This window comes from Halichoerus grypus, chromosome 11, assembly GCF_964656455.1.
Source record: "Halichoerus grypus chromosome 11, mHalGry1.hap1.1, whole genome shotgun sequence".
Taxonomy (NCBI): domain Eukaryota; kingdom Metazoa; phylum Chordata; class Mammalia; order Carnivora; family Phocidae; genus Halichoerus; species Halichoerus grypus.
The window spans coordinates 8,213,106-8,239,202 of NC_135722.1; the positions used below are offsets into that span (position 1 = coordinate 8,213,106).

Consider the following 26,097-nt stretch of genomic DNA (forward strand, 5'->3'; position numbering starts at 1 on the left):
CATCGTTGCTCAAGGCTCTGTTCAGTGCCACCTCCTCAGGGGAGCCTTCCTTCCCAGCTGCACACAGGGCCCGCCCGCTCCCACCCCCTTTCCCTCTTGTCCAGCTGCATTTCCTCCCACTGCACGGCTTGCAGTGAGGTAGAGCCCCGGGTTGCCTCCCTGCACAGCTGGGCAGGTGGGAGAGACGCAGAGGCCAGTCATCTTAGGGGGAGGCTAGAGGGAACCCCAGCCTGGCTCGGGGTGGAAGATTTTATTTCATGGACTCGTGGGAGCCGTGGGAGGTTGTAGGAGCAAGGGAGTGACGTGTCCTCCCCTAGAAAAGGCCCCGAGCGTCCCTGCCCTAGCCCAGATGGTGACGGCGATGGTGGTGTGAGCAGCCACCCGCTCTCCTGAGCGCTCACGGTGTGGAGCGGGGCCTCGTGGAGCCTCTCCTGCAGGATCCGGGGTACCCTCACCACAGCGCGGGGGGCATACCATTAATGCTCCATTTTGCAGATGACGACACTGAGGCACCAGGTCCCTGGAGTGAACCGTGCTCCCCACCCCTAGCCCTATGCAGGCCCTCCCTGGGTAGGAGGGACAGGGGGACTCAGGCCCCCCAGATCCCTGGGGCCCGCACCCCACCCTCGGCAAGATGCCTCCAGGCCCCTTCCTGCAGCTGCCGTGGAGATTTTTAATAACGGGAGTGATTTTTGCATGATGAATGAGGGGCTGCCATTGTGTACATAATGAAGCCCTAATGTTTTCAAATCCCCATTTAAGGAGTTGATCTCACCCCGTAATGAATTTCACGTCACATTGTGGAGCTGCTGTCCATCTATCTTCTCCCTGGGGTGCCCACCCACCTTGGCACCGCGAGGGTGGGGTCTGGCAAAGGTGGGCTCTGTCCCACCAATAGGCCAAGGCTCACAAGAGCTGGGGCTAGCACGGGCTTGCTGATCCAGCGAGTGAGGGTGTGGGCGGAGGCCGGAGATGGTTCTGGCAATGGGCATCCCATGGGGTTGTGGCTCCCGAGGCTCAGCCGAGGCCTGGGAGGAGGCCGGGGACCCGAGATGGAGAGCGTAGGGTGGGCAGAGGGAGGAGGGGACACTAGGCCCCCAGGGTGGGTCATTTCTCTAGGCTTTATGGCTGGGCTTGTCGTCCTCAGGGTCTGGGGCTTGGAGGCATCCCAGCAGCTTAGGCATCTGCCCCTGACCCCGCTGGTACCCTCTCGGGGACTCAGTTTCCCCAGCCACCCAGGGGGGCCTGGCCCCTCTCAGCCCTGGCATTTGGGATCTCTGTGCAGGTGGCTGGGGCCCGGGCAGCAGTTGCAGGCTGCACCTAGGCGGCTGGAGTGGGGGGCCTCTCCTCAGGTTGGGCTCCCAGCCCTGGGACCTGCGGGGGCGGGGGGGATGTCTGGGTGGGGAGGGGTCCGTCCGTAGGGCCCAGACCCAGGTGCCTTCCTGTGCTCAAGAGGGGCGCCCCTCCCCCAGCCCCCTTGGGCCTCAAGCTCGCCCCCGCCACCCCAGCCCTCTCTGCCCAGGGCTTTCTCAGTGACCCCTGTCCCTCGGGCGAAGGAGGCCCCCAAGAGCCTGACGGGCACAGCAGCCTTCTGCCTACAGGGTCGGTGACTGGGCCTTGGTCTCATCATGGAAAACGGGTGACACGGGGGACTGTGTGATAAAGTGCAGGGCCCCTTGGTGCAGTCTCTGAATGCTCACGCTGAATGGGGCAGAGGTGCTATTACCCTGTAGAGGGGGAAACAGAGGCACAGGGAGAGGAAGTGACTGCCCCAAAGCCACCAGCAGGCTTGTAGGCGGGATTTCTGGGAAAAGAAATCCCAGAAGGGGACACACAGCGGGCCAGACCCACAGGGCAGCGGAGAGGAATGGGGGAGGGGGGGGCCAGCCCAGGACCCATCGGGGTCTCTTGCCCCCTGGCAGGGACACAGCTGCCCCCCTCTTCCCCAGGCCACAGGCATCCTCATGTTCCTGTAAATAATTAATTAGCCCCTGCTTGCTTGTTTGTTTAGCATGAGGAATGCTCCCCCACTGAGACGCATTTATTGCTGAATAAATTTAAATATCTAATCTTCCCTTCATGAATATTACAGCACCCTAATAGCGGCCAACATCTCCTAAGCGCCTTGGCAAATGGCCCCCACAGGAGCCTGCCTGCCGTCGGCCTCTGCGGGCTCTGGGGGCTCTGGGAGGCCCTGGCTCCAGCCCCTGCTGCTCCCGGGGGCCTCCCGACCCCCCCAAACCTCCTAGGAAGGGGTGGGGTGTGAGCTGAGGCCCCCCCAGGCCCCTTGCAGGTGTGGAGGCCACACCAGGGCCGGGGCGGGGGGGACACAGGAGGGCTGCAGGGCTGCTGTGGCTGAGCTCATTTAGGGGAAGAGCCTGGGAGCAGGGGCGAAGCTGGTGGGGGACCCACAGGGCCCCCAGGCAGGAGCAGCATCTGACGAGCTCAGGCCGGGACAGAAGAGGGCCGGGAGGCAGGCGGACCGTCTCCGAGGCAGCCTTGCTGGACAGCGGTGCCTAGTGGTTCGCAGCATGGGGGCGGCTGAACAGTCACATGGGATGAGGGACCCCAGACCACGGGGCAACCAGAGTCCCCAAAGTCCCTCTGTCGGGAGGGCGATGTGTTGACATGGAGAGGGGGCCAGGAACCCTGCTGCAGGGAAGAGGGGTGTGCAGACAGCAGGCCGAGTTTGCGTGAGGAGAAGGGGGGAGCCAGCCAGCCAGGATGGGAGGGAGGTTGGGGGGGCCCGAAGAGAAAGCCTTCTATGGTCCTAGAAGAAGTAGAACAGTCCAGCTGTGTGACCCTGGGCAAGTCTTTCATCTTCTCTGTGCCTCAGTGTCGTCTACTATAAAGCAGGGAAAATAGTAGCACCTCCTAGGGTGGCTGGGAGGACCGACAAGGAGATGCGACCTGCTCAGCGCCCGGCAGGTGACCCAGAAGTCTGTGCGGGCTGGGACTCAGGAGCCAGAGCCCGGAGCCTGAAGGGGGAGCAGGCCGGGACTGAGGGAGGAGGCAGAGCGGCCCTTAGGGCAGGCTAGTGGGGAAGGGTGCGTTCTGGACCCGGCAGAGAGTCATCTGAGGAAGGCGCCACCCCTGACACGTGGGTCGGGGTCCGTCTCCACGGGAGGGACCCCAGGTTTTCTGCTGACTTGGGATGGAACAAGGGTTGAGTTGGAGGCTTGAGGTTTGTTCGGATGTGGCTAAAGGTCCCGGGAAAGGGATCAAGGGTGAACTGGTATGAATTGGGGTCACCACCCTCCCACCCGGCAGCCCCCAGGTCAGGTGGAAAGGGGGGAGGAGGGACATCTCCCTTGGGTGAGACCCCAGGAAGCCGCGTCCTGCGGGCTCTAGGGTTCCGCTTCCCCCCACGGGAGAGGCAGGACAGGGCCGAGGAAGCAGAGCCCGGGAAGCTGCAGTTCACACGGGGAGACAGGCCAGGGGCGGCCCTCTGGGCGTGTGGCTAAGGACAGCAGGCTGTGGGTCCCCTCTGGCCCTCGGAGACGGTAGAGCGACCAGGCTGGTGTGGACAGGGAGGGGGCCAGGCAGGAGGGGCGAGTCTGTGCTCCGGCTTGTTGGGGAGAGGGTGGGGCAGGGGTGGGGCCCAGGGCCTGTCCCTCATCTCTGCCTGGGGCTGGGCACAGATCCCCTAGGCACTTGCAGGGCAGTCACCCTGGCCTGGATGATGCGGGGGGGGGGGGGGGGCACAAGGCTTCTGCAAGCTCGGATTCCCTCCTCCCCCTCATGCCCCCAGGTCAGTCCCAAGGGCCTGGCTGCCGGCCTGGACACCTCTGCAGGAAACATTAAGTCCCTGAAACACAGATCTCACTGAGCTCCACTTCCGCACAGCGTGCACAGCAGGCCAAGGTCGCCTGCGGGGTGCACGGCACCAGGAGATGGCAGGCAGCCGGGTGCCCAGAGGCTGACGCCATCGGGGCAGGGCCGGGAGGCCCCGGGGAGCGCCGGCTCAGACCCGTTCCTGTGCATACCCCCGTGTGCCCCGGACGCTCCAGCACCCGCCCGGACACCCACCTCCCCTCACACTCTCAGGTATACACACGTGGAGCACATTCTTCTGCTGTCACACTGTCCTAAGAGCCAACACGCACGTCACCTTCACCCATGCCGGGCACTGGCTTAAGCACCTTACAGAAATGAACTCACTTAATCCTTCCAAAAGCCCTGTGAGATGGAGGTCTGCTATTACCCCAGTTTACAGATGGGGCAGTTGAGGCCCAGGGAGGTTAAGTGATATGCTCTAGGCCACACATCTGTGACTGGCAGAGCCGGGACTAGAACCCAGGCTGCCCAGCTCCCCAGCCCCCGCTGTTGCAGGAGGCGCAGGGTGGTCACCCGGCACCTCACCCAGAACGGACCCACTGCTCGGGGACACTGTGTCGTGCAGGCTGCACACCCACTGAGCGCCACCTGGACCCGTAGCTCGGGGGCCCTGCCTTGGGTGCCACTCTCCACCCCCTCCCGTGGCCCCCCCACCCTTACCCCTCCCTGCACAGGAGAGGAGGGGGCGGGACCCAACCCCAGAGGCCCTCCCAGGGTTCCCCCAACTCCTCCACCCCATCCATCCCACCCCCGGGATGCTCTGGGAAATCGCCTGGTGCCCGCTCCAAGTGAAGTCACGAAATTAGGTTTAATTGGGCCCCACAGGGCACAAAAGAAAAAAGAAGAAAGAGGGGGGTGGTCCAGCTGGTGTCCCTGGACCTGTGCCAAGACACTGGGGGTGGGGCTGTGATGGAGGAGGAAGGGCCTCTGTTTGCGCGTCTGCAGAATGGAGAAATGGGGGCTCTTTCCTGCCGCTGGTGCCCAAGGAGCTCCTGGCACGGGCCCCGGGGTGCCATCGGAGCTAGGGAGCGGCCAGCAGTGGGTCACGTTCTCCTGGCCACGGTGCCAACCCCTCCCCTGAGGAGGGGTCACTGTGGCTATTTTCCAGATGAGGCCGTGGACTCCTAGGGCAACGGGGTGTCCCCACTGGCACAGGGGACGAGAGCCGAGCCCCGCCTTTCCCGCCGGGACCGCTCGGGCTGTGGCGCCTGGGTGAGATGGGGCTGGAGGAGCGTCTCGGGCGCGTTTATCTGGGCCCGCGTCCCCAGGGTCGCTGCCGAGGCCCCGGAGCCGCCCTCAGAGAAACAAGCCCAGGCCCGCCCCAATTAAGCCGGATGCAGCGCGCTAACGAGCAGGGGCGCGCGCCCGGATCCACCTGCGCGGCCCGGATCCGCGGCCCCGTCCACCTCCCCGCGTGGCGCACGGAAGGGGCTGGAAGACCCAGGCTCCAGGCCCAGAGCGCACCTGCCACTTGTAATGGGGTGACCCCAGTTTCTTCATCTGTAAAGTGGGTCCTAGAGTTTGCCGCGGCCGCGAGCGGCCTCGCCTTGGGATGGGATGCGCGGTGCCTGTCGGCGCCCCCGGGCTCCTCGGGCGGAGGCGGCCACTGGTCGCGACCCCCGCGGTGCTTCCGGGCCAGAGCCGGGAGGGCGACCTTCCCCTGGGCCAGGCTAGGGTGGCGGTTCCTGCCGCCGCGGACCCCGCCTAACGGAGCCACCCCGGCAGCGGGAGGCCCCCGCCCGGCGGGGAACGAGCAGGGCGGGCCGGGCGCGCCCCCTGCCGGCCGCCCCGCGCCGCTTCCCGCCGGGGCCCGCTGCGGCCTGCCCGGGCGCCTGGGCCTGTCCAGATGTGGAACAAGTGGGGGCGGCGGGCATTGCGAGCGGCTGGAGGCCGCGGGAGGAGGCGCGGCGCCGGGTGAGCCCTGGCACAGCCGAGGGGGCTGCGAGTAGTCTGTGCTCGGGCTCCGCCTTCTCCTCTGTAAAACGGGCTCAGGCGTGAGGCGGGGAGCCCCACGGCTCACCCCACGGCTCACTGCCTCCTGCCCTGCAGTGGACGGCTGCATCCACCGCGCTGCCGGACCCCTGCTCACCGACGAGTGCCGGACCCTGCAGAGCTGCGACACCGGCAAGGCCAAGATCACCGGCGGCTACCGGCTGCCGGCCAAGTGTGAGTCCCGCCCCCCCGCCCCCACTCCTGTGGGGCGCAGACAGGGCACCTTGTGTAATTGCGGGGCTAGGGGAGCAGCCCCCACAGAATTGCTGGAGGCCTCCTCAGGGGTCCCTTCTTCACCTTTAGTGCCGGGAGCCGGCCCCTCCTCGCGCGCGCCGGGACGCGGGTGGCGGGAGGGGAATGCGTGGAGCCGGGGAGGGGACGAGCTGAGGGGGCAGTGCCTTGGCTCACCCCCTCCGCCCCACGTCTCGGCCGGGTCCATACAGATGTGGGGAGGCGGCCCGGCGCGGACCTGCCTGTCTCTATGGAGGAGCGCATTTGAGCTCGAGGGCACACATGGGTGGGGCACTCTTAGAACTTGGGGAGAGGGCCTGTTTCCTGTCCCCTCCAGGGCCCAGGCCAGCAGGGGGAGAAAGCCTCTGACCTCTTGGGGACCCCGGCTGGTCTGACGCCGTCGCCTCCCGTAGATGTCATCCACACGGTGGGACCCATCGCCCACGGAGAGCCCAGCGCCAGCCAGGCGGCCGAGCTCCGCAGCTGCTACCTGAGCAGCCTCGACCTGCTGCTGGAGCATCGGCTCCGCTCCGCGGTGAGGGGGGGCCGGGCGCCAGGCGGGGGTGGGGGCGGCGGGCGGGAGGCGGGCGGAGAGTGACCCTGTCCCCAATTCCCTCTCACCTCCCGCGCCCGCCACAGGCATTCCCCTGCATCTCCACCGGCGTGTTTGGTGAGTTGGGGGCGGGGGGGCGGGGCGCGGAGGAGGGGGCGTCTAAAAGGGGGCGGGGCCGGGCTAGGAAGGGGGTGTGCCCAGACGCAGGGAGGGGCCTGGGCGGGCGGGGGGAAGGGGTGGGGCAGAGCCGGGTGGGTGGGGTTGGGCGGGTCCCAGGGCGGCGAGGGGGCGGGCCAGAGCCCCGGACTCACTCCGGCCCCGCCGGGTCCCCAGGCTACCCCAGTGAGGCGGCGGCGGAGGTGGTGTTGGCCGCGCTGCGCGAGTGGCTGGAGCAACACAAGGACAAGGTGAGTCCTGGGCCCAGTCAAGGGGATCAGACGGGGGCGGGGCGGGGAGGGGGCGCCGCACCCCGGCTCCGCTGACCAGCCCTCGATGCATCCCCCTGCCCTTCCCTCGGGACCGGTTTACTCTCCTGAGCCCAGGGCGGTGGGGTGCACACCGTGAAGCCCTTCTGTGAGGGTCTGTGGGCCCCTCCAGAGCAAGGCAGGTGAAAACCTGCAGCGGGGGGGGGGGGGGGGGGCAGCGATAAGACTACACAGCCAGCGTGGGGGCGGCCCCCCGCCCAGGCTGAGCAGACCCTGGCGCAGGTGGACCGGCTCATCATCTGTGTGTTCCTGGAGAAGGATGAAAGCATCTACCTGCAGCGACTCCCCCACTACTTCCCAGTGGGTGAGCACCCCCCCCACCACACCCCCCGCGCCCGCGCTGGGTCGGCCCCTGCCCCTCCCCCACCCCCACCCGCCCCAGGGCAGGCTCTCACTGTCCTCTGCCTTCCAGCCTGACGGCACCCGCCGCCCACCCTGCCCAGGACTGGTAAGCAGGGCCTGGCCCGCCATGTGGCTGCCCACTAACCCGCCCACTAACACACGGGCTCACCTCCCCGCCCCCGCTCACCCCCACGCAGGAAACCCAAGAGGGCAGCCTGGGCGGCTGGGGGAAGCCCAGGGCCCACACTCCCTGACCGTTCTGCTCTGCCCACAGACTCGCCTGGGCCCACTGGACCTCGCTCCCAGCTCTAAGAGGTCCCCGAAGCCTGCAGCTGGGCCTGGGCCCCCAGTTCTTTCCCTCAGCCCCCCAGGAGCCTCCTAATAAAGACCACCCTTGCTGCAGCAGCTAGTCCGAGTGCTGGCTGGGGAAGGAGGCGCAGCCCTGAGGCGTGGACGGGTGCCTTTGGCTTCAAGGGGCCGGCGAGCGCACTTGGTGGCCGGGCGGGCGGAGGCATGGGCCAGACGGCAGAGGTGGGCAGCAGCACGTCACATTTATTGAGGGCCTGCCCCCAAGGAGCTCACAGCCTGGGGGCCAAGACCCCACATGTGCTGGGGGAGGGGGAAGAGGTAAAGGCAAAAAGGAAGGCAATGCAGAGACAGTGTGGCCCGAGCAAAGGGGGTGCAAAGCAGGCAGGGGGAGGGCTGGGGGAGGAACGGCAGCCTGGCAAAGCCCTGCCTAGACCTGGGGGACCATGGACCAAGCACCGGCTTGAAGGCTGCCCCTCCCCAGCCAGGTTGGTGCCACCCCAGCTCCTCCCCCTGCCCTGAGCCAGGTCCCCCAATGTCAGCCCTCTCCACCCAGGACTGGACCATGCAGAGCCCTGATGGGAGGGCAGGCAGCTCAGGTCTGGGGGCCCTGACCAGGACAGCAAGGTGGAGTCAGGGCCTAGGGGGGAGCGGCCTGCAGCCTGGGCAGCCCTAGGTCCCTGGGCAAGTCCCCCAAGGAACCACCAAGATTCTCGTGGAAGCCCCTGGGCCAGCTAAGGAGGGAAGGGAGATGGGTGCCTGAAGGGAAGGGAGCAGCTCACCAAGGGGGGTCCCCAAGAGGCCGAGCCCCCTCAAAACTGCTCCTGGTGGGGAGGCTCGGGTGTGGACAGGTGGAAGGCCAAGAGGAACCCACCTGGGGGAGGGCGGGGGGTGGGGGGGGACAGCCGGACACACAGCAGCCGGGCAGGCGGCAGAGCAGGGACACGCACACACGCGGCTCACCACCAGCATCCCCTTTAATAAAACGTGGAAGGTTGCGTGACGGGGAGGGGGGTGAAATATGACCATTTACAACCACAAAAAACCTCTGTACATGTGTAGCGCCTGGCGGAGGGGAGGGCAGGCGGGGCAGCGGCAGGCGGGCCGGCCCTATTTGTAGAGGATGTCGTAGTGTCCGGGCCGGTAGAGCAGGTACACCTTGGGCTCGGAGCCCTCGGGGAAGATGTGCGGGTTGGTGGTGCCGCCCTCGCCGCGGTCCATGTACTCCACCTGGATGGACACGCTCAGGGCCTGCGCCAGCGCGATGATGTGGATGTGGTCGCTCTCCTTGCACATGGGCTCCACCTCCTGCGGCACAGGGAGGGGGGGTGAGGGCCCAGGGGTCGGCGCTCCCCCCACCCCGAGGCGAGAGAGAAAGGGGGGCAGCACCTGCTGACAGAACTCCTTGACCGTCCGCCCCCCCTCGATGAAGTGCTCGAAGAACTTGCTCTCCCGCTGTAGGTAGCCCGACGTGAGCAGCCGCAGGTACACCACCAGGTAGTCCGAGGTGCTCTGGTCGTTGAAGGAGGCCAGCAGGTCGGCTACGGAGGTCTGCTTCTCCACCTGCTCGATCAGGTCCATGAACTGCCACCCACAGGGCACAGAGGGTACAGCGAAGGAGGAGACGGGTCAGCCCCGCCGCCACCAGGCCACCCCACCTCCACCCCGGCTGGGGGGGGGGGACAGGGGGGAGGGGCAGCCAGGCTCACCGTGTTGTGGAAATCCTCGATTGTGAACTCGGTGAAGCCCTGGGACACCAGGTCCTCTTTGCTCTTGGCAGACACGGCCTTAAACCTGTGGGTGGGTGGGCAAGGGAGGTGGGCATGGGCTGGCCGGGCAGTGGGGAGGCGGGCCCAGAACTGGGGAACCGGCCAACACGGCGGCGGGAGGGGGGCATCCCCAGCTCAGAACGGAACACCAGAGCAGGAGCCCGGCTGGCGTCGGGCCTTAGTCGGGGGCTGCACCCCCTAGTCCCTGAGAGCGGGAGGGAGCCCTGAGCGAGGAAGCCCCGTGTGGCGCTCCTGGAACCCCCGCTGCGCCCACCAGCCTCACCGCTGCAATTCCTTGCTGTCGTCCAGCAGCGCCTCCAAGTGCGAGAATCCGAAAGCTCGGTAGAAGCAGTTTCCGTCGGGCCTGGTCTTGCGGATGTATGAGTACTTTTTGTGGAGATCCTGCAAAGAGACAGCCCCCACCCGCACCACCCCCATGCCTGTCAACATCAGGCCAGAACCAGGGTGGGCCAGGGAAACCCCCCCGCCCCCCAACAGAGGTCATACCACAGCGGGGACAACGGAGCTCCCAGCAGCCACCTGCCATCCTTGGCCGCGGACTCCGGGGATGGGAGTCACTTCGTGACCCACTGGCCGGAGCCCCAGCAGCCTCAGGACCCTGGGACTTAGGCACACACGGGCTGCTGGGGGCACCGGTGTCCTCACCAGCCCCGGGGCATGCCAGGCTGCTGGGCCCACGGGGCTATTTCTTCCTAAAAATGGGCAAACGGATCCGTGCTGGTCCGACACGGCTTTTCCAGAGAGCAGTCTTTCAAACCATGTGAGTCCAGGGAAACGAGTCAGGATGGGGCTGCAGGGCTGGGCTCCACAGGGCAGTCCCCGCCGGGGACACAGCCTCCCCGGTCCCCTACACCCGGCCCCGCCCGCTCACAGGCCCCTGCTCTGGCCCAGCTCTGCTTCCCTCCCCACACGCAGTGCCATTTCCTCCGTCTGGCCAACCTCCCCCACGCATGCGCCGAGCAGACCTCCCGCATTCTCCTTAACCCCCTTACCCACCTTCCCAGTGACCTCGCTTCCTTCCTGAGGACTTTCACGGAGAACCTGAGCCCCGGCCAGCACACCCGCTGCAGCCTTCTCTCCTGCTCCCCGGAGGGGCTGAGGCTCCACTGGGCCCCCCTCTGGTCCGCCTCAGAGCCGGTCCCCTCCCTTGGACTCAAGGACATTGTTCCAGGAAGCCTCCCCCTCCCTCCTGCATCATCAATTTTTCTCTCCCTACTGGTTTAGACTCATCAGCATACAAACACAAGGCTAGTTCTTGCTTAAAAAAAATCCTCTGCTTCACATGAATTCCTTCCCAGCTACCACCCCATTTCTCTCCTTTATAGCGAAACTGCTCTGGCCGTCGTCTGTGCTCACAGTCTCCGTTTCTCTTCCACTAACTCGACCCAAGCGGGCTTTCACTCTAGGCAAGGCCATGCCTGCCTTTCCTCAATCCAAGGGCCAAGCCCACTCCTCCCCAGACTGGCCGCTCCGCACAGCATTCACCATGAGGAGAGGGGATGCCTCCCACCACATGACCCCCCCACCCCCACACACCCTCCTCGTCCACACTGTCCTTCACACAGCTTGTAGGCCCCAGCCTCGCCGTGTCCTCCTCGTCCTTTCAACCTGTGAGGGTCAGGGCCGCCTCCAAACCACCCAGCACCCTTCCTCAAGACACCACGTGCCACCTGCACACCACACCCCCATCCACGGCACCTGCCATGGGAAGGGCACCACCCCGCTCAGGCCTGGGACAGCTTCCGCGGGTCAACCGCACTCACTCCCTTACCACCGCTGCTCTTGGGATTCCAACAGCCCCAAATGTACCTCTTCACCTGCCCCATCTCCACCCTCAACTCCCACTGACTCCCATCCAAGTGTCTCCACTGCTTGTCCTGTCTGAGCTGCCCAGCCCGACAGGGCGCGTCCTGACCCCCACAGGCCCCCTCTCCTCACAGCCCACCCCTGGGGCAACTGCAAGGCGCGGCCCCTCAGCTGTTCAAGCCAAAACCTGTCACCACCGCCCGCACCCCCTGCCCACCCTCCGCCCCCCGCCCCAGCCAATCCAAGGCAGATCCAAAGGCTTCAATCCACCAAGTCTCTTCTCCACGGCTTCTCACTACCCTCTGGCACTCCGGTCCCAGTCACCCCCTCCTCCAGGCCTCCTCCCAGGTCCCTGCTCCAGCAGCCAGAGGAACCAGAGAAACCTGCTAATACTCCTCTCGCTGGCCACGTGCCCGTCTCCCAGCCCTCCTGCTCCCCCGCTCCAGCCACAAACCCCCAGCGCACCTCACCCCACCTCACCCCGGCCTCAGCCTGCCCTGCTCCACCCACCCCCACAGACTGCTCCCCTGCTGCTTTCAGTCTGTCACTCCAACGCCACCCTCTCGGCGAGGCCTTCCACCCGCCCTCCCACTCCCTCTCCTTTCCCTGCTTTACTTCTCTCCAGAGCACTTACCGCCTTCTGACATCTACGCCCCAGCTACCTCTGCCTGAGTCTCCGTCTTCCCACTAGGACCCGGGCTTTGTGGGGGCAGGAGCGTGTCGGCTGCACTCCTCACTCGGCCTCCGGTACCTAGAACGGTGCCTGGCCCACACCATGTGCTCACAAATGGCCATCACATCACACGATGCACACGAAGAGCCCAAATCGTTGTAGCTACCGGAAAAGCTACTAGCATCATTCTGAGCACTTACCCTCTGCCAGGCCCTTTGCTGACAGCCAGTGCTCACTAGCCTAAATCCTCCCAGAGGAGCAGATCACCCAAGTCTGCTTGGGCTCTGCTGTCCAGGCTTAGGATCCAGACAGAGGTGGGCTGAGGCCCAGCACAGAGTAGGGCTGTGGGGGCACTAAGGCAGACTTCCCGCACAGACACAACACAGTGGACACTCGGACATTTGCTCAATGACTCAGCAGGAAGAACAACAGAGGCTCCAAGAAATTCAGTGTGTTGCCGAACATCACAGCCAGAAGTGAAGCGAGAACTTGAACCCAGGTCTGTCAGGCCCCAAAGCCAGGGCCTTCAGCTCTCTACAGTGCTCGTGGGTCAATCACACACACTCTGCGCAAGGGCTCAGAGTAGAGACCAGGCCACCGGATCTGGCCCGCGGGTGTGCCGTTGGATCACACAACATCTTACTTTTGAACTAGCTGCCTACTGTCAGAAGTCAGGAGACTCACGTCAAAATCATTATTTCCGGCTTACGGTGGAAAAACAGATCCAGAAACAATGGAGCGACAGGCACGGACACTCCTTTCTGCCCCCCGGGCTTCCGCTCCCTGGTGCCGGCTGACGCCGAACTGCGGTGCCCTGTTCAGCACCTAACCCGGCCACCTTCCATCACCTACCTCCCTGGCCCCCAATATGGATAACCCCAAAGGCACCTCCTTTCAGGTGGAAGGCTCTAAGCATCTCCGATCTTGGGGGGGGGCGGGGAGATAACATTTACTAAGCCCTCAGGCTGTGCCCACTGGACACTATTTACACATACCCACTGTCCCCGCTCCCAAAGAGAGTGAGCGGTTAAGGGTCTCACCTCAGGCTGAGAGAGAGCCCGGCCTTGCACAGGTCCGCAGGTCCCTCTGCCCCAGGGCCGCCTACCCCTCACAAAGATCCCGGAGGCAGGCACAGGACCAGCCTCTCCCAGCCGCTCAGCCCCTACCCAGCCTGCACCAGCCCCACAGGCATCATGTCCCTCCCTCCCCCCGCAGGGCAGATACATTCTTTACTCTGATTTCACAGCAGAGGACCCCACAGCTTAGAGACCCTGAAGGACCTGCACAGGATACAGCTGCCGTATGGCAGAGTCAGGACGTGAATCAAGGTCTTTTCGATGCCCGAGTCTGCACACTTGAGAACCAGCGACCAGAGGGCTACCCCAACATGCTACCCTCTCTGAGGCCCCGCCAGCAAGGAGTGGGTCTGAAGCAGGCACACTCCTGCCCCTACCCCCAGGGCTCTTCCTGCCCCCTCAGCCAGGCTCCCACCTTGATCTTCTGTTGATAGATGTTGTCATCCTCAGCATACTCCTTGTACAGGACCGAAAGCTCCAGCCGCTCCGAGACCAGGGGGTTCTGCACAGCAATCTGCAGGGAGGGAGGAAACCCATCACGCTCTGGCACGCAGATGGAGTGACCCACACCTAACAGCCAGAACACCTAAAGGCGGAGAGCTGGAGCAATCACCCAGGGGCACAGTGACACCCCCCCCACGCGCCGCCCCTCCCCAAGACATCCAGTACCTAGCACAGCTTGGAGAGGAGGAGGCTTCCAAAGTAGAGATAAACAATAGGCCTCAGGCCCAGGCTATGCTTCCCCACAACAGGGCCACTGGCCACAGCCCCTCACCTCTTGCTGAATTCGGTCCTGCTGAGCCATGATGGCTTCATCATAAGCAAGACAGTTAACACCTGGAAGAAGGAAGCAAGCCAAGGATTACAGTGGGCCCTAGCTATCTCCACGCCAGGCAGCTGGGCCAACGACAAGAGCAGCCAGGACCAGGAGAGCAGGCATGGAATCTGCAAGTTTGCATTTAACACTCTGCTCTACCCCAACGGTCTTGGCAAAGTCCTTTCCCTCCCAGGCCCTAGTTTTCTCATCTTTAAAATGAGGGGGCAAAGGTGTGTCCTGCCCCAAGGTGTACTCATTCAGCTCTAACACCCCCCCGCCCCCCACTTTCTAACATCAATTCCCAGCAGCCTGAGAACGCTCTGGGGCCAGGCAGGGTCTCTTGGGGAAAGTAAGATGAGGCGGAGTTCCCGGCTGAAGGACAGCTTCCCATAAGCCTGCACTTTACTCGATCACACCCTTCCTCCTTCTGCTGTGCTGGGTTTTCTTAATGCCCATTTTACAGATAACAAAACAAACGCAGACTGGTGAAGTAACCTGCCCAAGGTCGTAACTAACAAAGACCTGTGCTCAAACCCAGGTGTGCCTAATTCTAAAGTCTGAGCTCTTTACCACAATCTCTCTCCTCCACCACCTCACTGCAGAGGCCTTTCCTCAGCTGTAAAACGGGGCTAAGACCACCACCTTTCCCCTCCCCTCGCTGCAACGTCAAGAGGAAGACGGGTACCTTGAAGGCATACTGTTAAGTGTTCATCAGTGAACCTGTGGACCCCACCCTCAACAGCCACTGGTGAGGAGCCAGGAGATCTGAAATTCTGGTCCTTGCTCGCTCTTATGTGATCCTGAGCAAGTCTCTTCTGGGGGCCTGCGACTCCCAGCATTCAGTCTCTCAAGAGTGCCGTTAGAAGGGGGTGTGTGCTAAATGACTTTTAAGGTCAATCCTTTTGAGCCTGAGCATCCCAATCCTCAGCTGGGCTCTGACCCATCCCTTACACTGCCCTGCAACAGAGCTGTCCCTCCCACTCAAGTGACCTACTCGGTCCCCGCGGCCTAACCACGGGTGAAAAGGGAGAGGGCGGCACCGTTTTGAAAGGTCCACCTCCAGAGGTCTCAGAAAACAATGCCCAAGCAGGAGGAAGGGGGCTGCAAAGCCAGAAGAGGGGGCTCTAGCGGAAACGAGGGCTGCAGTCCTCAGAGGCACACAACGCGGCCGCTCACAACCCCCGGCCGCCCGCTGCATCCCGAGCGGCCCGCCCAGTCCTTTGTGCTCGGCGGCCCGGCGTAAGTCGACGCCCTGCCGGGCGTGGGCTGCTCTGGAGAAGGCGGGCGGCCAGGCCCCGGTCTATAGGCCCCGGCCTGACTGCAAGGACTGGGGCGGGAGGGCTGGGAACCCGGGAGCCGGGCGGCCGGCGCGGAGGGGCTGGGCGGGGGGCGGGGCGGCCCAGGCCCCGCCCCGGGCGCGCGCGAAGGGAAAGAGCCGCGGGCCTGCGCCCGCCTCGCTCGCTCGCTCGCCCGCCGGCCCAGCCAGCCGGGGGTCGCGGCGGCGGCGGCGGCGGCTCCTTCCATTGTGAGGGGGAGGGGAGGCGGCGGCGGCGGAAGAAGGGGCCGTCGGTGCGTTTCGACCCCGGCCGCCGGCGGCCCCACCCCTAGCCTCCTCGGGAACCGGCGACCCGGCATCGCCCCTGGTAGCCCGGGCCGAATGGCCCTCCCCGGGTCAGTACCTTCGGAGTCGCTGCCGAGCGGCTCCTGCTTCTGCTGCTGAGGTTCCTCCGCCGCCATCTTTAAACAGCGCCGCACTGCCGACCGCTTCCGGGTTAGCAGTTGCCCTCCTCCCGGAAGGGAGCCCCTCCTCGTGGCCCCTCCTTGGCAACGCCCCTAGCGACGGGATCCCCTCGGGCGTCGACACCTGTGGGGCTCGCAGTCAGGTGTGGCTGCCGCCCCGCCTACCCTCCGCCCGCACTCTTGCTGGGCTCCATCTTCCCAATTCCCAAGTTCCCGGTGATAAGAGCCTTCCGGAGCCAATTCAGATTTCTTTTCACTGGAGTTTGAAGCGCGGATTGAGTTACTGAGATGAGTGGGAAGGTGCGGTTAAAATCACCTGAGGCAGCATTGCTGCTGCGGACCCCGGAACTCCTGGCAGCGATTGCAGTGGGGAGAACCTGGCGGTGGAGACGGAATCGTGCTAACAAGGGAGCCCCAGGACATCACCGCCCGGTTCCACGGGGCCTCGCTTCTGAGCGGACTTCGGTGTCCTGTTCCGGCGGGGAGAACATGTCCCTTACGGTCAGGGACAAAGTCTTGGGACCTAACTTTGGACTCCGTGCCTTTCTGGTTATTAGAAAAGCAGCCCTCCCCCCCTTTTTTTTTGAGTTGATAAAAATGGAAAACATTTGCCAGAGGTTAACTGAGGGGCCGAAGGGAAGTGGATGTGATTGTAAAAAGGATGCGGGAGGGATCCTCGTGAAAATGGAGATGTTCTCGATTTTTTTTTTTAAAGATTTTATTTTATTTGACAGAGACACAGCAAGAGAGGGAACACAAGCGGGGGGAGTGGGAGAGGGAGAAGCAGGCTTCCCGCTGAGCAGGGAGCCCGATGCGGGGCTCGATCCCAGGACCCTGGGATCATGACCTGAGCTGAAGGCAGAGGCTTAACGACTGAGCCACCAGGCGCCCTAAGATTTTTTTTTTTAAGATTTTATTTTTAAGTAATCCCTACACCCAATGTGGGGCTCAAACTCACAATCCTGAGATCCAGAGTCTCCCGCTCCACCCACTGGATTAGCCAGGCGCCACACTTTTTTTAAGTAAACTCAACCCCCAAGTGGGGATGGAACTCTCCACCTGGAGATGAAGAGTTGCATGCTCTACCTACTGAGCCAGCCAAGTGCCCCTGAAATGTTCTATATCTTGACTGTGTACGAATACTCTGGTATATGCTGTACTGTAGTTTTGCAGGATTTACCTACCAATGGGGAAAACTGGGCAAAGGGTACACAGGATCTCTCTGTGTAACCTATTAAAATTGCCTGTGAATTATCCAAAAATAAGTTTAAAAAGCGGCAAGGCCGGGGTGCCTGGCTGCATCAGTCTGTAGAACATGCAACTCGTGATTTTGGGGTTGTGAGTTCAAGCCCCACATTGGGGACAGAGTTTACGTTAAAAAAAAAAAGCAGCAAGCCTTAAATGCTAAAGATGCTGTTGTTTAGAGAAGTTATAGTCTGTGGCTCAGTTTCCCAACTTCTTCAGGAGGGGACAGCAGTGTTTGAGCCCCTGTAGGAGGCTGTGCCTGAGTCGCAGTCAGACCCCTCAGTTTGTGACAGTACAGGAGTGGAGTATGACTGAGTATCCTCCTGAGCTACATGCAGTCCTGGGGCAGGTGTAGTTGGTGCCTGGGCTCACCACCCAGCCCACAGTGGCCTCCTCACAGCAGCTCTACAGATGCCTCAGCTGTATTCCAGCGACACTGCAAATTACTATTTATTGGATCATTGAGCCTTGGGGTTGCTTCTAAGCTCAAGAAAGCAAAGGGTCCGCCCTGGTTGGACCCATGCTTACCAAACTGTTCATTCCTTCTCCTAATTTTAACACCGAAATCTGTAACTGCCGGTATCTTCAGTCAGTAGAACTGGTATTCCCAAACGCAGAGCTAATAGAGTTGATGACAGCAATATGATTTCTACTTGGCTTTTCAAAATCTTGAAAACTGGAGCGCCTGGGTGGCTTAGTCGTTAAGTGTCTGCCTTCGGCTCAGGTCGTGATCCCAGGGTCCTGGGATCGAGTCCCACATCAGGCTCCTTGCTCCACGGGAAGCCTGTTTCTCCCTCTCCCACTCCCCCTGCTTGTGTTCCCTCTCTGGCTGTGTCTCTCTCTGTCAAATAAATGGATATAATCTTTAAAAAAAAAAAAAAAATCTTGAAAACTGCTATAAGACCACTCCACCTCTACTCCCCCATACTTGGACTAGGGAGTCCATGGGGCAGACAGGGACACAGGGAAGCTGGGGTTGGGACTAACAGTCAGGGCAGGAAAACAGCTGCTCTGACCAGTGAGGAATCCCAGTTGTGACCCAGTGCTGGACCACAGTCAGGCTGCCAACACCAAGTAAATACCTCCCTCCCGGGGCTCTTGGACTTAAGAAACAGACCTCAGTGGCTCAGTCAGTTGGGCATCTACCTTTGGCTCAAGTCGTGATCCCGGGGTCCTGGGATCTAGTCCCACATGGAGCTCCCTGCTCAGCGGGGAGCCTGCTTCTCTCTCTGGGGCTCCCCTTGCTTGTGCTTTTTCTCTGACAAATGAATGGATAATATCTTAAGGAAAAAAAAAACAAAACAGACCTGTCCCTTCAATGTACAAAAGGACCTGTAAACAAGGGTCCTCTCTCCTACCTGTTCCCCAGCCCTACCCCTCTTAGGCAGAATGGGAAGGAGGGGCAACTGGCTGGCTCAGTTGGTGGAGGGTACGATTCTTGATCTCGGAGTAGAGGGTTTGAACCCCATGTTGGGTGTAGAGATTACTTAAAAATAAAATCTTGGGGCGCCTGGGTGGCTCAGTCGTTAAGCATCTGGCTTCGGCTCAGGTCATGATCCCAGGGTCCTGGGATCGAGCCCCGCATTGGGCTCCCTACTCAGTGGGGAGTCTGCTTCTCCCTCTGCCTCTGCCCCTCCCCCCTGCTCATGCTCTCTCTTTCTCAAAAATGAAATCTTAAAAAAAAAGCCAAAACTTTAAAATTTTTTTTAAAAAAAGGGAAGGAAATGGCCAGAGGGAGGCTTTGGCTCTTAATCCAGCCCAGGATGGCCAACTTTTGCCCTGATCTTCTGTATGCTCATTTATTTGGCAGTTAATAACTGTTCTCTTACCCTCATTCTATCGCTTCTATTACTTTTACCATTTTAGGGTTTTGATTCTCTATCCTGAAGCATCTAAAACCCCACACATTCGCCAGGGGTCACTGGCGGAGCTCCAGGCATCTATTTCCCAACCTGCACCCCAAAAATGGTGCGGCACCGCTGGCCCCGACTGCAAGTCTTGCGGTGAAACAGGCAGTGCTGGCGCTTGGGTTCCGACTGCTGTTGAATACAGTCAAAGGTGACAAGCAGCAGAGGACTTTATTTTCCACCGACACGACAGATGCCGCCTCACAGCCCCGCGGGCACACACCACTTCCAGGTCTGAAGGATTCTGCCACGTGGAGGGAGAAGAGGCTCCATACCAGGACTCAGACTAAAAGCTCAGCCCCAGAGAGAGTTTACGAACAGCACAGAGGCTATAGGAGAGAGCTTTCCAGAAGAAAGCCTTCAAGGTGGGCCAAAGATGAGGGCTTGGCAGTCCTTCCCGGGGCAGGCTTGGGAGTCAGGCCTCTGCCCAGGCAGGAAGAGCTGGGGCATGCCAGCCAGCCCCCGTGTGAACCTCCAAAGCTCTTGCCAAGGAACCCACGATGGTCCACAGGCAGCCTGCTCCAAAGTCATGATCTAGAGAGGCTTTGTTGGTGCAGAGGCCAGGCTGGTGAGGCTGAGCAGGGGCTGTAGTTTGAGGCCGCTGGCTGGGTTGATACTCGCCTGCAGGATCCAGCCCACCTAAGGCAGAAGGAGGGGTGCAAGCAGAGGAGGGGTGGAGACGGCGAAGGGAAAGCCCCCCACCGCCCTCCACCCAGACCCACAATACCCTAACTCCTCACTGGGGCGCTGTCCTCCTGTAAATGCCTCACATTCCAGTTCACCTCGGTCTGCTGAGGATCCAGTCCACCGGAGCCGGCCCCTCCCCTGAGAGCCTCAGAGCCCTGGGAGAAGGATGCATTAGTTCCTTGTTGCTGCCGTAACAAATCACCACCAATCTCGTGGCTTAAAACAACATGAATGTAGGGCGCCTGGGTGGCTCAGTCATTAAGTGTCTGCCTTCGGCTCGGGTCATGATCCCAGGGTCCTGGGATCGAGCCCCGCATCGGGCTCCCTGCTCAGCGGGAAGCCTGCTTCTCCCTCTCCCACTCTCCCTGCTTGTGTTCCCTCTCTCGCTGTCTCTGTCTCTGTTGAAAAATAAATAAAATCTTAAGAAAAAAAAAAACAACCATGAATGTATAATCTTACAGTTCTTGAGGTCAGAGTCCTGGTATGGGTTTCACTGGACTAAAATCAAGGTATCTGCAGGCTGTGTTCCCTTCGGGAAGCTCTGAGAACCTGCTTCTACTCAGACAGGTTGTTGGTAGATCCAGTCCCCTGCAGCTGTAGGACTGAGGTCCCCATGTTCTTGCTGGCTGTAAACCGAGAGCTGTCCCCAGCTTCCAGAGGCCACTGCATCTCTTCACTCATGACCCACTTTCACTATCTTCAAAGCCAACAACCATGGGCAGAGTCCTTCTCAGGGGGCATCTCCAAGATATTATTCATCATCTGCTCTTCTTGTCCAACTTAAGGACTCCTGTGATTACATTGGGCCTACTGGATCACCTCCCATTTCAACATGCTTATCATGAATTATATCTGTCAAGTCCAAGGATGAGGACATGGACATCTTTGAGGGGGCATTATTCTGCCTGCCACATCTCTGTTACTTTACAATCATGAAAACTGAGGCTCAGAGAGGCTAGAATGACTTGCTCAAGGTCCTATAAGAAATGGCCAAGCTAGGCCTCAAACCCAGGCCTCCTCTCAGTACACTTTTCTTGACATTCTAGCATCTACCATGACTGCAGCCTCCCCCAGCCCAGTGGGCACTCCTGGGCAGATACCTACGCCTTCAGACTCGGGATCTAGCAGACATCCACAACACCGACTGATTAAATACTATTTGGGAGTACAAGGAGCCTTGTTTTCTCTGCAGGGAATGGACCCAGGGCCCCAATTTGGTTAGGAATGAGAGAGGGACACTGAAAGATGACCAGATGTCAGACCTAATGGCCACACTGAGGACCAAGGGGAGGATGGGGCTCAAGCTTGACAGGTGATTTGCACCTGATTCTGTCTCGTCCAGGCCCACATATGCTGCAGGACCCAGCAAGTTGAGGGAGAGCCAAGAGCCAGAGTTGCTGATGGGCTCACTGAGGACTTTCTCAGACCAGGCCCCTGAAGGACTTGCCCCTGACCACTGGCTTCCCACCAACCTGAGCAGTGGCTCAAGATGCACAGCTCTGGGCTGGAGTTGTCCCTCTGGGTTCCAGGGGCACAAAAATGGGGGACACCCAATAAGAAGCGTTGGCGGGGCAGTGGAGTTACCATAGGAACGTTCTACCGGTGTCACAGTCTTGTTCCATGGCAGCTCCATGGCCGCCTCTGTGTCCACAGGAAACCTGAGCCAACCAAGAGCCAGGTAGCTCGGAGCCCTCTGCTCAGAAAGTGTGAACAGAAAAGCCGCCCAGAGTGAGGCGCGAGACAGAAGCCCACGTTGTTTGTGAGGATAGAGCCATGAGGTCCTTCCCCCGCAGAGAAGGGCTCTTGAGGTACCTGCAGGTGACTGGTGGATGCCCCTTGCTCAGCTAACCCAGCCTGGCCCTTTAGATCCTACATGGACTGTCCCCCTCCCCTGGCCAGTGGCCCAACCTGCACAACCTCTGGGCACTCTAGGCCCAGACACAAAGGCTGGTTTGTGTGGAAGGAAAGCCTTTTAGGAGGAAGACAACCAACTCCCTACCCCTCAGGGAGGCAGCCATGGGCAGGAGTTGGATACTGGGTCCCACGAGCAATACTCGGGCTCATAAGCATCAGTAGACACCACACGAAAAGGCCAGGAAAGACCAGACCGAGGGAGGGAGGGCAGGATCCACCTTCAGCTTCTGTTACCAAAAGCCAGGAAATACAAGCCCTGTAAAAGAGGGGTTGGGGGATGTGTGTTAACACCCCAGGCCTAAAGCCAGCCACACCCTACCTCAGCTCCACAGGGGACACTGAACCTCTACCTGTTCAGAAATCGCTCATACCACCCCAGCGGAGCTGCGTCCTCCTCCAAAGGTGGGGCCGACAGGTCTGAGCATTCTTCCCAGACACATGCAGTCATTATTCCAGCTCGGTGTGGAACGCTTCCCGTGCCTCCTCCCAACCAGGGAGACAGCCACAGCCACCCCAGCAACGCTGAGGAAGGGCCTTGGGAATGGAGGAGCAGCAAACGCCCCAAGCCAAGAAAGGGAGGAGACAGGGAAGCAGGCAGGGAGAACAAGGAAGCCAGTCAGTCCTTAGGCATTTGCGGATACAGTACTAAAAGGGGCCCTGGGGCTGACATGACAAAGCAAGATATGATGAAGTGCCTCCATCTGGGAAGGACAAGAAGCTCCTGAGAAATGGCTGGAGCTCACAACCGAGGAGCAAAAGGGAGGCTGGCCCCACAGAGGGGGCTTCCAGCTGCAGAGCTGGCCCCAGTGAGAAAGATAGACACACAGACATACGCACAGCACAGCCCTGAGCTTGACACAACCAAGGGAGCTAGATGGGATGAGCGAGAGGCTGCCCAGTGACAACAGGATTTGTTTTCCGCAGGAGCCAGAAAACATTCAAACACAGGAAAGCATGCAAAGGAAGCACCACACCCAGGCAGCAAGAACAGCTGAGCGTGCATGACCTACCACAGGACAGCCAGCCAGCAGGGACACGCGGCTGGCCAGGTCCTCTTCTCCCCACCCCCGCCCAACACCATCCTCAGCTGAAGTATGGAGGCAGGAGCCCAGGCCAAAGACACGATGAGTTTCTGAAGCAAGGTTTAAATAGACTTTATTGTTACAAGAAGGGCCCTACCGAGTAGGGCCTTATAAACCAATATATGTGGTCCCAGGATGTCACCATGGAGAAATGGAGAGGTCATGACTGCAGAAGAGGTCAGTGTAATTGAAGGACATGATCCCGGGAAGACCGGCCAGGGATGCAGCAGACATGATCAGGAGAGGCCAGGGGTGGTCAGGTCACAGGGTGAGGGACAGGACAGCCCCCTTCACTCCCGCTTCTTGTAGCTCTCCAGATGCGACAGGACCCAGCCCGATGGCAGGAGGAAACACAGGAAGCAGGAGGTGAGCCCAACGGCAACATCCTACAGAGCACAAGAAAGAAGGAACCCGCAGAATAAGGATTCCCCCAGGCTCCCCGTAGCCTGAGCAGTCTTCCCAGGCAGCAGAAAACCCCTTTCAGGGAGTCAGGATTCAGGCTCCAGAGGAGGGACACAGCAGACCCAAGGCCCACTCTAGGCCTTGAGGTAAAGGGTCAGATGGGGGGGGGTGGGGACCAGCCTGGGTCAGGATCCAGAGAAATCCAAAAGCGAAGGGACAGAAACAATGATTTAAACCTGTTTGCTCTCTTGGGATCCAGGAACCTTGCATAGGCTGGTAAGGTAAAATGCACCTCCCCTTCTTTGCCTTAAAAACTCTCTTCGGGGCGCCTGGCTGGCTCAGTTGGTGGAGCATGCAGCTCTTGAGCTCAGGGTTGTGAGTTCAAGCCCCACACTGGGTGTAGAAATTACTTAAAAATAAAATTTTAAACAAACAAAAAAACCAAAAGAACCCCTCTCTTCCCATCTCCTTTCCAGGACTCCTGTTCAACCTCTGGGGCTAGGGATAAGAGACTTCACAGCCACCTCCATATTCCCGATAGCAGTGAAGAACACAGCACAACTTGGGAGTTAGACTTGAGTTCAAATTCTTTGCTCCTGAAGGTTTGACTTTTGACAAGTGAATACAGTGCTCCTAAATTTCGGATCCCTTAACCACGAACTAGAGATGATGGCCCTTTGTCCTCAGGGTCCCAGGGACCAGCGCAGCAGTCTTGGTAGTGCCCAGGACGCAGCAGGCACTCAACAGATGCCAGCTACAATTAGGATCACTACCATTTCCGCAATCACAGCGCTCTTCAGGCTCTGATCCTAACTGGGGCCCGCTGACCTGGATTCTCAAGACAGGCCGAGTTCTGCCGCGGAGGCAATTGCATACAAAGCGCCAAACAGGTGAAAGTCATTAAGGGTTAAACTCTCCCACATTTCTGGAAATTACCAAGACCCACCTTCCCTAATAATGAACAGCGGCAACAACCATTATCGTCGCTGACAGGCGTCAGGCACCCCCAGTGAACCAATGAGTAAACAGGCTTAGAGAGAGAGCTAAGAGCTCGAGGCTGCACAGCGTATAAGCGACAGGAATGTGACTGGCAGGATCTGACCCGAGAGCCTGGGATTGACTGAGCCCCGACTGCTGCCCGGGCACTGTCCCTTTCGTTCGCGCCCTCCTGACACGCCCAAGCCAGCACTGCCGCCCCCCACTAGGCTGCGGGCCGCGAGGTGCAGGGCACTCTCAGTGCCGCCGAGGTCCAGCGCGCCAGACCCGCCAGCCCCGAACTCGCCGCAGGACTCCAGACTGGCGCGTTGCATATCCCGTGCCCTTCCCGCCCCACTCCTCACCATGGTCCCGAGCTCCTCCCGCGGAGGCTTGGAATGGATCTGGGCACGCTGCACCGGGAGCCTCCGGGTGAGACCTGACAGGCCCCTGAGCAGCTGCGCCGTCAACAAAGACATGACCACACGGAATGACGACAGCTACCAGCAATAGCCCAAGGTCGGAAAGTCAAAATGGCGGTGCCGGCCGGAAATTCCGGCGCCGGGAAGGCCCGGAAAGGGCGGCCCGGAAGTCTCCCGGAAATGACGCAAGGGCACACCTCCCGCCCGCCCCTGTCAATTTTTGGCGCGTTCCTCGAAAGAGCCAATCGACGCCATCTCAGCCCCCCCCCCGATAGGTGGGGTATGGGGGCGGTTCTTTCGGTTATGCCCCGCCTCCAATGCAGCCAATCTTCTTGAGTGACGTCCAATCACATAAGCCAGAAACGAGGCGGCATTCCTGACTCCTCCCTCCATTCATATTCTTAAATCTCTCTATTCAGAAATCCTTCTCCGCCAGGTCTCCGTTATTTCTGGCCGGCACGCCTGACACTAACCTTGTAACTGAACTCTCCTTAATGTTACCCTTTCCAATTCCAGTCTCCATGCAGTGGCAGCCAGCCTCTCATCCCCTTCCTTTCTTCTTTCCTTCCTGGCTCCCTCCCTTCTTCCCTTTTTTTTTTTTTTTTGATTTTATTTATTTATTTGACAGAGAGAGACACAGTGAGAGCAGGATCACAAGCAGGGGGAGAGGGAGAGGGAGAAACAGGCTTCCCGCGGAGCAGGGAGCCCGATGCAGGGCTCGATCCCAGGACCCTGGGATCCTGACCTGACCTGAGCCGAAGGCAGACGCTTAACGACTGAGCCACCCAGGCGCCCCCTTCCCTTCTTTTTTAAACATAAACCAAGTCATACACCTACTTAAAAAACCTCCAGTGGCTCCCCACTGCTTACTAGACAAAATCCCAATTCCTGGATGTCAATCTCCAGCCTCATCTCTACTTACTGCACACCTTCCTCCTTGCTCTTTGATCCTCCCCACCCCCTTGCCTTTTGCTTCTTTGTATCTTATGTTCTACCTAGAACACTTTCACTTACCTAGCCTTCCTCTTTGACATCGACTCCTACTTCCAGGCCTCTGCTTACTGATACAGTCTACTTTATCCGACAAATATTTACTAGCCCCTACTGTATGCCAGGAACTGTTCCAGACAAGGTGGACAAGGACTCCTTTATCACAGAACTGACATTCCAGAGGGGAGAGACGGACAATAAACAAGCACTTAATGAGAAGCTACCCAGAGTGCTATGATGTGATAGGAAGTGGCAGGGTAACACTGCGTCAGGAAGCCTGTGCCATCTTTGTGCCCAGCAGCCCCTGTTTAGCACTACCCACAGGGTCAGTCTCCATCCCTAGACTGGGGGCCACAAGGGCAGAGCATGTGTCTGGTTCACCACTGTCCCCAAAGAGCCTGGCACACATCACTCTGAAAACGTTTAGGAATTGCAGGAGACTGAACAGTATTCAAATGGAAGGGGGTGAGGGGCCAGCCACTGAGCCAGGTCTTACCTGCAACAATCTCATTCCATCTTCACAACAATGTCATGAGGCAATTGCTATCATTTCAATTTTTTTTTTCTTTTTTTTTTTTACAAATGAGGAAATAAGCTTAGAGAGCTTGATGATCTGCTCAAGGTAATGCAGCTACAAGGCTGATTAGCCAGGATTCCAGGGCAGGTCTATCTGCTCTAAAACTCATGCTTTTAACTGTCCCATAAGCTACTGCATAGGGAGTTTCCAGAAGTTCCAGTTTGGACATCGTGGTCAATAGCATCAAAGACTGTGGCAGAGGGTGGGGGTGGGGTGGGGTGAGATGGCAAGATGAGGTAGGGAAACTG

At 60.1% G+C, this 26,097-nt stretch overlaps 3 protein-coding genes across 4 annotated transcripts in view; 1 reads left to right on the plus strand and 2 right to left on the minus strand.

The window, feature by feature from the left end:
- MACROD1 (mono-ADP ribosylhydrolase 1) overlaps positions 1–7,842 on the plus strand; it is a 146,625-nt gene extending 138,783 nt beyond the window's left edge. Inside the window, 6 exon segments of the mRNA XM_036100371.2 lie at positions 5,887–6,003; positions 6,474–6,595; positions 6,700–6,730; positions 6,947–7,020; positions 7,321–7,402; positions 7,715–7,842. Of these exon segments, the coding sequence (XP_035956264.1) occupies positions 5,887–6,003; positions 6,474–6,595; positions 6,700–6,730; positions 6,947–7,020; positions 7,321–7,402; positions 7,715–7,752 (464 nt within the window). The 3' untranslated portion in view covers positions 7,753–7,842.
- A 130-nt stretch (positions 7,843–7,972) lies between these two features.
- Positions 7,973–15,740, minus strand: OTUB1 (OTU deubiquitinase, ubiquitin aldehyde binding 1). The gene is made up of 7 exons (XM_036100377.2): positions 15,588–15,740; positions 13,867–13,928; positions 13,507–13,605; positions 9,799–9,917; positions 9,456–9,540; positions 9,136–9,330; positions 7,973–9,054 (listed from the first exon to the last, which is right to left on the minus strand). The coding sequence occupies exons 1-7, from the start codon at positions 15,643–15,645 to the stop codon at positions 8,857–8,859; spliced, it is 816 nt and encodes a 271-aa protein (XP_035956270.1). The 5' UTR covers positions 15,646–15,740; the 3' UTR covers positions 7,973–8,856.
- A 3,212-nt stretch (positions 15,741–18,952) lies between these two features.
- Positions 18,953–24,427, minus strand: COX8A (cytochrome c oxidase subunit 8A). Of its 2 annotated transcripts, XR_004919905.2 has the most exons (3): positions 24,226–24,386; positions 21,487–22,869; positions 18,953–19,642 (listed from the first exon to the last, which is right to left on the minus strand). XR_004919905.2 is itself a non-coding variant. In XM_036100389.2 (2 exons), exons 1-2 carry the CDS (start codon positions 24,337–24,339, stop codon positions 22,774–22,776), a joined length of 210 nt encoding a protein of 69 aa, XP_035956282.1. In that variant the 5' UTR covers positions 24,340–24,427; the 3' UTR covers positions 22,531–22,773. The 2 variants fall into 2 exon arrangements, 1 of the variants encoding a protein (XP_035956282.1); XM_036100389.2 differs by lacking the exon at positions 18,953–19,642 and having other exon boundaries at positions 22,531–22,869; positions 24,226–24,427.
- Positions 24,428–26,097: the final 1,670 nt, after the last annotated feature.

Excerpts from the sequence above, each read along its gene's own strand:
- OTUB1 (XM_036100377.2), bottom strand. The coding sequence starts at position 15,645 with ATGGCGGCGGAGGAACCTCAGCAGCAGAAGCAGGAGCCGCTCGGCAGC. Across the intron at positions 9,331-9,455 it reads TCGAGGATTTCCACAACACG|TTCATGGACCTGATCGAGCA; the intron begins GTGAGCCTGGCT and ends TGTGGGTGGCAG. Across the intron at positions 9,055-9,135 it reads TCAAGGAGTTCTGTCAGCAG|GAGGTGGAGCCCATGTGCAA; the intron begins GTGCTGCCCCCC and ends CCTGTGCCGCAG.
- COX8A (XM_036100389.2), bottom strand. The coding sequence starts at position 24,339 with ATGTCTTTGTTGACGGCGCAGCTGCTCAGGGGCCTGTCAGGTCTCACC. Across the intron at positions 22,870-24,225 it reads GGGAGGAGCTCGGGACCATG|GATGTTGCCGTTGGGCTCAC; the intron begins GTGAGGAGTGGG and ends TGTGCTCTGTAG.